At 34.1% G+C, this 12585-nt stretch overlaps 1 protein-coding gene across 4 annotated transcripts in view; it reads right to left on the reverse strand.

The window, feature by feature from the left end:
* Positions 1-5305: 5305 nt before the first annotated feature.
* Positions 5306-12585, reverse strand: part of Deup1 (deuterosome assembly protein 1) — an 87058-nt gene continuing 79778 nt past the window's right edge. For all 4 annotated transcript variants that reach the window (XM_048795786.1, XM_015489990.2, XM_048795785.1 and 1 more), the window contains 2 exons: positions 11294-11408; positions 5306-6201 (listed from right to left, as the gene is read on the reverse strand). In XM_048795786.1, the coding sequence (XP_048651743.1) occupies positions 6025-6201; positions 11294-11408 (292 nt within the window). In that variant the 3' untranslated portion in view covers positions 5306-6024. The remainder of the gene's footprint in view (positions 6202-11293; positions 11409-12585) is intronic.

Genomic DNA, 12585 nt, shown 5'->3' on the forward strand with positions numbered 1-12585 from the left:
GCAACGTATAGGAAGAACTATATATCATTGCTGTGGTTTGAGTGTGTCTCCAAGGGTTCATTTGTTGGAAGCTTTGTTCTCAATGCAGCAGAATTAAGAGGTGGTGGAACCTTGAAGGGGGAGCATCTAGTGTAAGATAATTAGGCCAGTGGATGCATTACCCTTGTTAATGACTAGTGCTGGACTCAGGGTAAGTTAGTTCTTGTGAGAACAGGTTATTAAAAAAGAGCAAGGCTGACCTCTGAATCCCTCCGGCTTCCTGTCTTGTTATGTAACTTCTCCCTCTTGCTCCTGTTGTGATGCCACCCATCATGTCATGCAACACCCAAGGGGGCCCTCAGGAGAGCCAAGCAGATGTGGGCATCATGCTTTTGAATTCTCCAAACCATAGGTTGAATAAAGTATTTTCTGTATAATGTATTCAGCTTCAGGTATTTTGTTATAGTGACAGAAAATGGATTGATGAAATGGTCAAGTAATATTTATCCCCAAGAATGCAAGATAGGTTTGTCATTTTTAAAAGTTAATATAAATACCATATTCATAAAGACAAATTCTTGATAGATGCAGAAAAAGCATTAGACAAAGGCATTTAACACCCAATCATAAAAACTTTCAACAAACTAGAAATAGGTGGGAACTTCCTCACCCTGGCAAAAAGCATCTTCAAAAAAATCTATAATTAACATCATACTTAATAGTAAAGGATTAAAATCTTCCTTTTAAGATCAGGAACATGGCAAACAGTCTCACCATTACTTTTAACATTGAAATATTGTTTCTAGCTAGTGCAATCAGGTGTGAAAAAGAAATACAGTGTACCCACAAATTAAAAAAGAAAACCCTGTCTTTATTTAAAGAGAACATGATCTAATATGTAGACAATTCTAAAGAACACAAAGAGACAGACATACACACACATACCTACTAGAATAAATGAGCTTAGCAAGATCACAGAATATAAGACCAATATACAAAAATCTATTGTTTTGAAATTAATTCCATTTGTAGTATCTCTAGATAGAATAAAATACTCAGCAATAAATTTAACAAAAGAAACATAAGACTTGTACCTTGAAGAGCATAAAACATTTCTAAGAAAAATTTAAAAATCTGAATTAATGCAGAAATTTACACATTCAAAGACAATATTGTTGATATGGCAACTCACCCCAAATTGAGATTCATTATAGGTCACTTTGGAAATAATTAATCCCCATCAAAAATCCCAGCAGGCAATTTTTTTTTTTGCAAAAAAAAAAAAAAATAAAAAGACAAGCTAATAAATTGACCCTAAATCTTACATCAAAATGCAAAGCATCCCAAAACCCCAAATAACCAAATCATCTTGAAATATGGAGGATTTTCATTTCTCAATATCAGAACTTACTATAAAGCTATGGTAATTAAGATTGTGTGGCAATGGATAAGGAATAACATAAATCAATCGAGCAGATATGAGTGTAAAAATAAATATTCTTAAAGTTGATTTTCAACAAAGATGACAAGACAATTCAAAGAAGGAAAGAAAAGTTTTTTTTTTCAGCAGATGGTGCTGAGATGATTAAAAAGTTGAATCCAGATGTTTATACCCCACAAAAGCATTAACTAAAAACGGGTTATAGACCTAGTTTAAAACCTAGAACTAAAAAAGTTTTAGAAGAAAAAAATGGTAAAATCTTCATAACCTTTGGTCAAATATTTCTTAGATATGAAGCCAAAAGCATAATCCATTAAAGAAAAACATTGATGAATTGCATTTCATCAAAATTAAAAATGTATGTGCTTCAAAAGACAAGATTAAGAAAGTGAAAGAAGCCACAAACTGGGAGAAATTATATTAAATAATATATCCAATAAAGAACTTTTATATGAAAGTTTTATGAAAAAATAAGTTTATATGAAAAATTCTTCAAGTTGAAAAGAGTATTCAATTATAAAATGGGCAAAAGATTTTAATGGAGGTTTCACCAGAGAATATATGTGAATGGTCAAAAACCACACAAAAATATACTCAACATCATTAGTCATTTGAGAAATGCAAGTTAAGATTGGGATGAAATACCACTGCACACACACACACACACTGAAATAGTTATAGTAAAAAAAAAAAATTCAAGCTGGGTGTGGTGGTGAGCACCTGTAATCCAGTCACTTGGAAGGTTCAGGCAGGGGGATGGCAAGTTTGAAGCCAGCCTCTGCAACTTAGCAAGATCCTGTTTTGAAATAAAAACTAAAAAGGATTGCGGGTGTGGCTCAGTGGTAAAGTGTCCTGAGGCCCAACCCCAGTACTGTAGCAAAGGGGGAAGACTAACAAGTGAGGGAGAGGATTTGGAGAAACTGGAACTCTTACCATTGCTGGTGGGAACATAAATGGTGCAGCTACTTTAGAAAGAGTTGGATAGTTTTCTTAAGAAACTTAAGCATGAATATACCATGTGACTCAAATTCCATTTCAAGGAAACTATTCAATAGAAATGAAAACATACATTTATACAGAAATTTGTATGTCAATGTTCACAGCAGTTTTATTTGAAATATCCCTGAACTGAAAACAAAGTCCATCAACTGTTGAAATGGATAAAAGAAATGTGGTTTATTCATGCAGTAGAATACTATTGAACAATAAGAACAAAATACTGCTATAATATATGAACCACAAAAACATTATGGTGGAGAGAAGCCAAATATAAAAAGCCACTTATCATATGAATCCATTTACATGAAACGTCCAGTAAATTTCTATAGTAGTTCAGTGGCTGCCTGGGTTTGGGCGTGGGAATAGTGAGACTGAAAATGGGCCCTAGAGATCTTTTGGGGGTGATGGGAACACTGTAAAAGTGATTTGTGGCAATGATTACACAACTCTTTAAACTTAGTAAAAATCATTAAATTGTACCCTTGAAATGGGTGAATTTTATAATATGTAAAATAGTTCTTAATAACACTGATAATGATTAAAGAAGTTAACATGTAGTGGCATATTGTCCTCAAAAAATGATAGTATTCTTTAAGGACAGATATATCTTCTGGCTCAGACCTAATGCTTCAGAAGGAAGGCGGACACGTGCTCACAGTCGGCCTGCACTGAACACGAGGCACTCTGTGCATACTATGGCCTTTCATGCTCCTAAACCTCTGACATGGGTAGTGGTATTCCTATTTAAAGATGAGGATATGGAAGCTCTATTAAGGTCACAGGGGCACGGCATGGGAACCCTGTCTCCAACACATCTAACCTGTCCTGTGGTACTGATAGCCTTAAAGACCTAAACATTACTGGTCTGGCCCTGGAATCAGTTGGTAGCTCTCAGAATCTCCTTAGTTCTGTGTGTTGCCTTGCTGAAGCCTTCCCTCTTTGAAAACAGGCTGACTTGGCTTTTGAAGTATGTGGGGAGTTGTAACATTATCCATGAAATGGTTTCTGTGGGAAAATGTGTTCTGTGTAAGGTAATGACAGTATCCCTGTTAGTCCCTTCCATGATAGCATCCATGGAATCCCTTTGGCATTCGGAGGGCAGGAGGCTAGAAGAGCTAAGAAGGGCAGGGATAAATAGCAGGGAGCCCCACTCTCTTCCTGTTTTTAAAGCTCAACTAGAAGTCCTTGTTTTTGATCTTGGTTATGTATATGTTGGACTAGAGCATATGATTCATTTTGAACACTGAATCTTGCTGTTGAAGCAAAAATCATGCAAACCACTGTTTTAAGAAAGCAGGTATTGAGTGGAATGTTGAACTGGTGACTTAAAACAAGTTTTCCTTTGGTCTTCATGTAATAATCCACAAGAGCAAACTCAACATTAGTCCTGAACACACTCCACATTCGTGCTGTCTTGACCCTGCTAACTTCTAAGACCTCTGTAGCCTAGAACTTTATTTCAGAATTTTCAGCCATGTCTTTATCCTGAAGAGACTGCTCAGATATAGAGGATTACAAAGATACATAGTATAGATATATTTTGTACTTTTTCATTGTTTCAGTTTGTATGAGGGAAACAAAAATTACATCATTTGTTAAAGGAGTGCTGTTTTCCTAAATATACTTTTTCTTCTCATCTTCTTAACATGACATTGAAAAATGTTTGGTTTTCTTTACATCCAGACCAGAGGAAATTACTAAATTATTTAAAAGTACTACAAGATCCTATTCTTTTCCTCATGTGGGGTTTTTATGGGAATATTAGTGAATTTGTATCCCTGAGATTTTGTCATCAAACCTGGCTTTGTGTACATAGCTTTGTTCACCGATGCTTGTTTATAAGTAGTAGTACTGACAAGTAATAGAGCTCGGGTCAGGAACCAGAAAGCCAGCATTTCCTTTCTGAGCTTCTTTCTTACCATGATCGTGAGTACTTAATAGTTCTGGTTCACAGGGGCAAGGATAATAGCCTTATTGACTCCACAGGCTTGTTTTAAATTTAAATGAAAAATGCTATATGAAGTTTTATGGGCCCAGTGTTGGTGTCCCCTAAATTCTTGTGTTAAATACTAACCTTTGATGTGATGGTATTAGGGAATGGGGCCTTTAGGAACTAGTTAGTTCATGAGGGTGGCACCCCATGAATAGAATGGATTAGTGCTCTTATAAGAAGAAACATGAGGGCTGGGGTTGTGGCTTAGTGGTAGAGCACTTGCCTAGCATGCATGAGGTACTGAGTTCAATCCCTGGCACCACATAAAAATAAAACAAATGAAATAAAGGTATTTTTAAAAAGGGCATATTAAAAAAAAAGAGGAGACATGAAAGAGATGATTTTTTTTCCTCCATCATGTGAGATTATAGCAAGTGAGTGGCTGTCCCTAAGAAAGAAACTGGGCTCTCACCAGACATCAGCTCATCTGGTAGCTTGACCTTGAACTTTACAGCCTCCAGAGCTATGAGAAATAAATATTTGTTGTTTAAGTCACAGACAACCTGTAGTGTTTTTGTTATAGCAGCCTGAACTAAGGAGACTGTTTCAAACACCAAGAGCTATACAAATACACGTGGTCATGTCACCTAAAGTGAATAATGCTCTGCATTTTTAACATGAAAATGACATTTGTTATCTATGGACATTTTGACTTCTTGTTCAGTATGTTGAGATTGTTTCTTTGAAAAGAAGGAAAACCATAAAAGCTGTAGGACTTAACTTGAATTTTCTTTCTATGTATAGTAGGATATAGAAAGATGAGCTAGAACAGATAATATAACCCATTTTTTAAGAAAAAATAGAATATTGGATTATCATTCTTGTATATTTTATTGTTCACTACCATGCTATTACTGTCCAGTATAAACTTGGCATTTGTGTTTTGAGTCCACTGAATTTGAATTTCTTTATTAATTAAAAACAGGTGATTACAAAGGAGAATGTAGAAACAGTATTGATTTATATTTGTTTTTTTCTTATTCATGTTTATGAATTAATTAGTAGTAACAGGAAAGCATTGATCTCTGACACATATTTTAAGTGTGTATACTGCACATTCTATGTCCTTTATGGTATTAAACCAGACATTACAAAGGTAAGTGTAAAAACAATACAGCTATATCTTTTTTTCCCCTAAAAGAAGTCTTATGATGTTTACATAGTTCAAAATATTTACATATTTTTCATTTTAAAAAATCCTTGAGTTTACACCTAGTACAACTGAGCTGCACTTGATTCATTGATATTTGAAATATAGCACTTCCTTTTCTCTCATTTTATGTTGTTAAAGAGGAAATGGGTTTTTAGTATACATGATTCAGGTGGGAAAAATTGAATTTTTAACTCCAAACTATTCCTCAGACTAGAAAAAAATTCTCTTTTGGAGTAGTCATGTTTATTTTATAGCAATTCTATAGCAGAACAATTTAGTATGTTAATGCAGAAATACAAACAGCTTTATTAAACAAAATGCTATTTTCTAGCTGCCTTACAGAAATTATTTACTCAAGAAAATAGAACAAAATTTCTTAGCTCCAATACTCAGCTTTGTAAATATTTTGCCAGAGCTTTTTTTCTTGGGGTTGGGGAGCAAATAAAAAAGTTTAAAAGCTCATATATGTCTATTTTGTTTTAGTTTGGTGTATTTATTAAGAGTAAATTCTGTATGTCTTTGCAGTTCATCAATATGTGTATTTAGAAGCTTTTCAAGTTCTTTTGCTCGCTTCTCTTCTTCCATAAGGAAATGCTGTGCAGCCAAAGAAGCAGGGAAGGAGATATCTGGGGGAGACTAAGGAGAGAAAGAAAGAAAAGTGAGATGAGGAATACAGAGCCTTTTAAAATCTTCATTTTTCTAGGCATGCTCCATTTCTGACATGTTGTCAAATGCTGCATCAGGTAATGAAATAATACATGCTGGGCTAAAATCCTACCAGTGTAACATCGTCACCATTCATGAATCCTCATGGAACTAGGACACACATCACAGTACCATTACCTTAAAAGCTTTAGAAATGTTATAGTGGCCAATTGCAAATGCAGGGGCAATGTAATCACCAGGGAACTGCTTAAAACTTGTTCTACTCATTTATAAAAGCCAGTGATTCCCATCTGAAAATAGGCAACTCCAAAAACCTGAAGATTATAACAGAACCGGATAAAGGTTTATGGAGAAAAATAAAAAGGATTAGTATAACACAGGAGCCAACTGATACTTGGGATGTCCGGCTGCATGGCATATCTCAGGGGTAAGAGTGGTCCCATGTTAGGGAGGGCCATAGTGCTGAAATGCATCTTATCTGTTCTATTACAGCTGAGATGCCCCAATTCCATGTTTCTTATTAATGTGGAAATGCTATTTAGGTGTTTGTGATTTGTTTAGTGCTTATTTACATAAAAGAGAAAAAAATCTGTTTATTGAATAAAGGACAATATTAGATACTTTTACAATCCTTCATTATTAAAAAAAAAAAGTTGGAGAAATTTGAACTTTAATTTTCCAATCCTGTGGTTCCTTCACTGGTCTTAGTTTTTATTTTATTAGGAAGAATGAGATATTATGAAAGTGTTTGAAGAGTCAACAATCTGTATGGAGTTGAACCTTTTATAAGGGGATTTAGTTTATCAATCTGGTCCCTGCAAAACTAGGACCTTTGCAGATGGTAGTGGAGTCCTAAAAAATTATCCAAGTGGCTGTCACAATTATAACTGCTAGTACTTTACTAGAGCAGCACATCACAGCCTTGGGTACAAGGCTGCTGTTGATCTGGCAAATGAATTCTTTCTAATATCAAATTTAAAGGAGGATCAGAAGCAATCAGCATTTGCATGGGATAGACAACAGTATACATCCATGGCCTTTGCCCAAACTATGTTAATGATGTTGTCACAGTAAATTCTGAAGGGACCTGGACCATCTGGACCATTCCAAAGACTATCACATATAACATATGATATTAACACTAACATCATATGGATGAGACCTAATAAGCAAGAAGTGGCAAGTTTGTCAAAGACATGTATACTCCAGATGGTGAAAGATAAATCCAATAAAAAACATTGTTTTGAGGTGTCTAGCAGTATGGGGGACATGTCAGGACATTTAAGTAAAGTACAAGTGAATCCATCGTGAAAATGTTCTACTTTCGGGTGGAATAATCTGACCCATTTATTGAGTGACACAGAAGGCCGGTTCTTGTTTTTTGAGCACTCCTAGAACAAGAAAGAGCTCAACAATAGTTTCAGCATAGAGTACAGAAATTCTGCTACTTGTGTCTTGGCAGTTCCCATAATAGAAAAAAAAAAATCTCTAGTAGAAAAAATGCCATATGGTGTCTGGTAAGTTTCAGTGGAAAAGTTGTTCCTGCCATGCTATTAAGTTGTGAATGAGACAGAGCACTAGCAAGTGGACAGGATGGCTTGATCTTATTTTGTCCTTGGCCACACCAATGAAAATCATTTATGGGTCCAACAGCAAGGTTTCCCTTTCATCAAGGGTCACCTAACTTCTGTTGCTGTTGAACATCTGAATCTGCTCATAGTAGAAAATGCAGCTGAGCTCCTGAGATGCAGTACTCTTTAAGGGGACCAGCCTGCCTCTTGGTGGCAACTTGATCACATCAAGTCGCTTACACCTTGGAAAGAGCAATGTTTTATCCTTACCAAAACTAATGTGTATTCTATGAGTCTGCCTTTTGCCTTTGCCAGCACCACTATCTGAGGGCTCGTAGACTGATGGATATGCTGACGTTGAGTCCTGCTTAGTGGTAAAGGAACCCACTGTGCAGAAAACTGATGATCTTCAAATCCTAAATAAACTCACTGGATATTAAAATAATGAAGTAGTTATAGTTAGCAGCTTATTCCTTTTCCCCCCTATTGCTGGACCAGATACAAGATTTCTTTAAGTCATTAAAGATCAAAGTTTTTGCACAAGGCCCTGGGTTTAATCCCTAGCACCACACACACACATACATAAATACACACACACATACACACACACAAAAAAAAGATCAAAGTTTTTGTTGGTATAGATATTACAAAGTTTCCTTAGAGATTCCCATAATAAGTAAGGAAGTTTGTTTAGTTTATTAGTATGAAAGTCTATTCTGTTTTAAAAGTTGACATTTTATGTTTTTATGAACACAATATGATGAGGCTTTAGAAATCTCTAAATCTTCAAAAGTTAATAGTTTAAAGCCTTCTCTTTCTACTATAATTGCTTAACTCTCACTTCCAGTCTCTACCAATATGAGGTGACATATTCCCCCCAAAATAGAAAAATACTCATGGTCCACCCTATTCAATTTAAATATTTTCTGTTGTATATTAATTTTTTTGTAATTTGTATGCTATATTAGGATATCATGGAGAGAACTAAACATTTACATAATATACTTTGAATACAAGGGAAGGTGATTGCTAAAAGTACTATTATTTCAGTACTTTATGTACATATATTAAAAAAAAGTATAAAAATTTCAGTGGAGAATTGTAAACTATAAAAAAGTATCAAATAAAAATTCAAGAACCACAAAAAATGTTAAAACTAAAATTAAGAACACTTCTCTCCCACTTGCTTTATGAGGTCAGCATAATATGACACTCGAACCTGATCAGGACAACAAAGGAAATTACAGGTCAATCTGTCTTATGAACACCAAATAAAAATTCTAAACCAAATATTAAGAGACCAAATTTAGTGATTGAATTAGGTTTATTCCAAGAACACAAAGCTGGATTAATCTAAAATCAAGATAAAATATAATATAATAAAATATTATATTTTCATAGCAAAGGAGAAAAATTCTATGTTCATTTTTAACAGACATAGAAAAGGCATTTGATAAAATCTTGTATCGTGAAAAAGTTAGCAATACAGGAATAAAAGGGAATTTCCCTAATCGTTTAAAAGGGATCTACCACATATCTACAAGAAATGTCATACACAATGGTGAAATGTTGAGAGCTTTCTTCTTGTAATGAGGCACAGGTAAAGGATGTTGGTAATATCATTTCTCAATATTTACTGGAGATACAAGTCAGTACAATAAGGGAAGGAAAAGGAAAAAAATGTATAAAACTGGCATTATTTTGAGTGAATATAGAAAATCCAAAAGAATTGACAGGACTGGAATAAGTGTTTAGGGTTAATTGAACATTTCCAAAAGAAAAAGAGGCTGAGAATTTCCTTTGCATCATACGCAAAAATTAATTACAGTTAGATTATTTATCTAAATTTGAAACATAAATAAAGTTTCTAAAAGATAACACTATTTTATAACCTTCTGACAGGTTTAAATAAGAATCTTCAGAAAATGAAAAATAAACTATCAAATATATTAACTACAAAGGACAAGATTCATAAATTTGAGTATATTAAAATTAGGACTTCTGCTCATCAAAATAGAAGAGGCATGTAAGAGTAGAAGAAGGTATTTGCAATATATATGACCAATAAAGGACTTATATTCAGAATATGTTTAAAAAATCCTACTAACCAACAAGAATAAAGATAATCCAAAAGAAAATTGGGCAAGGACATTTAACAGACATGCCACAAAGGAAGATATAAAAATTACCAGTAAATATATAACAAGATGCTCAACCTCATTTTTAGTAGAGAAATATTAATTAAAACAATCCAGTATTAACTATTGCACAGACCATAATGGTCCAAATACAAAAGACTAATAACTGCAAGTGTTTGAAAAGATATAGAACAAGGAAAGTTCTCATATACTACTTTATGAGGTATTCATTGGTTCAAATAGTAAACAGTCTGGCAATGTCTCCTATAGCTGACCATAACCATATCATATGATCTAATGATTCTAGATGCATCTTCAATAGAAACAACAGAAATGTGTACACATGTGCACCAAAAGGTATTGTTTTAGCAGCATTATTTGTAATAACCCCAAACTAGAAATAAATGCCCATCAAATGAATGCAGAATTAATTATAGCATCATTGTGTATTTATATACAATGGCATTATATAGAAAAAATCTATAAACTAAAGTTATATAAAACAATATGGATAATGATTTTGAATCTCAGAAACAATGTTGAGCAAAAGAAGCCAGGCATAAGAATACAGCCCAGTGCCATGGCACATGACTGTAATCCCAGTGGCTCAGGAAGTTGAGGCAGGAGGACTGCAGGTTTGAAGCCAGCATCAGCAACTTAGTAAGGTGTAAGCAACCTAGTGAGACCCTGTCTCAAAATAAAATATAAAAACAGCTAGGGATGTGGCTCATTGGTTAAATGCCCTTGGATTCAATCCCGTGTGTGTGTGTGTGTGTGTGTGTATCATACAGTATGACACACTTTCCATAAAATTTAAAAATGGGCAAAACTGATGATGTAAAAGTCAGGATAGTGGTTATTTTGGAAGAGATACAGGTGGGCTTCTGAAGTTAATAATACTCTGTATTACCTGGGAGAGTTATATCAATATGTTTCATTGCATGATTCAAGCTTCCCATTTATGATTGGTACATGTATTTACAAGTGTGTCAGAGTCTGTAAAAATATGCTTTTAAAAAGGAACAAAAGATCACTTACAGTTCTTAAAATATACAGATCTTTGAGGACTCATAGAATACCGAGGATGAGTTCCAAACACTTGCATTTTTAAAGAGCGTCACCAGTAATTCTGTTCTACACTAGAGGTTAAAAACCACTGACTGAAATACTCAATGAAATATTATGGGTCTCTTTTCCTTCCATAGATAGGTATGGCTGAGTGACTCACAGACTCATCTTGGAGTCTATTCAAGAAGTGACATTTTTTAAACTACTACATACATTAGTATATGGGTATCAGTACAAAAGTAATCACCCCTTAAAGGAAAAAAAAATCCAGAACCAGCAACTCACCAGTGGGAATACTTCATCATCACTAACCAAAGGACTTGCCATTTCTTTGGTTCGAAATGTCAAAGGTGGCATTGGAGGCGTGGTACTTCTATTTGGTTCATGATCTTGGCTAAGTCTACAAGAGAAAGAATAATTGTCCTTATTGCTACCAAGGGTACGTGTTTGTTTATATTGTCAAGGATTTTAATATTCTGATGTCCAGCTAGGGGAAAACATAGCAAAATGTTTAGGCTTATTAACTGGGTATTTCTTTGAAAACAATTTTTCTGAATAACAAAACAATTTCTACTTTACATAAAAGATTGTGATTGGGGTTAGGAGGATGGGAATCAGTGGTAGAGAGCTTGTCAAAAAAAGACTTAGAAGTACTAATAATCATGCAGAAAACCTAATAATTCCTAAAGACATAATTCCTAATTCTGCTATCCTTGTCACCTGAATTGCTCTACTCTCTGTGTTCTACTTTTGTATCGCTTGGTCATTTAAATAACTGAAGCTATTTGAGAGAAATCTCAAACAACAACTGCCATTGACATTTCTAAACAGACACACTTTTTTTATTCTCTGTTACTTTGACCTTGCTGGCTATCTTAGTAGAACTATATATATTTTTAATGTTAAAACAAGTCTTTGTATAATGATAACTCTAATCTCAATAGGGTTTAATAATTTATAGCATGTTTTCAATTTACATATTTCCTAAGCTCCTCCATTTACTAGTTTTGTGTTTTTGAGGAAATGGCTTTATCTTGCTGTGACTTTAATTTTATCACTTATAAGAAAGGGTTGCTATGAGAGTTAGATGATTAATATATGTAAAACATTTAGAACACAATGCCTGACACGTACTAAATGCTCAATAAAGATTGGATGCTTTTATTTTAAACACATTGGATCTTCAAAATAATCCTAACTAGTGAACATTATCCACAGAAGAGGAAAGTAAAATTAAAAACTATATTTTTTTATACAATCATTTATTTTAAAATCAGGTTAAATTGCTAGGAAGTGATGATTCTGAATCTTTGACTCATTTCCAGGTTCACCTGATATTAAACTCCACAATTTTTTTTTAATTTTTTATTGTTGGTTGTTCAAAACATTACATAGTTCTTGATATATCATATTTCACACTTTGATTCAAGTGGGTTTTGAGCTCCCATTTTTACCCCATATACAGATTGCAGAATCACATCAGTTACACATCCATTGAATTACATATTGCCATACTAGTGTCTGTTGTGTTCTGCTGCCTTTCCTATCCTCTTCTATCACCCCTCCCCTCCCCTCCC

Source organism: Marmota marmota, unplaced genomic scaffold (assembly GCF_001458135.2).
Source record: "Marmota marmota marmota unplaced genomic scaffold, marMar, whole genome shotgun sequence".
NCBI classification, from domain to species: Eukaryota; Metazoa; Chordata; class Mammalia; order Rodentia; family Sciuridae; genus Marmota; species Marmota marmota.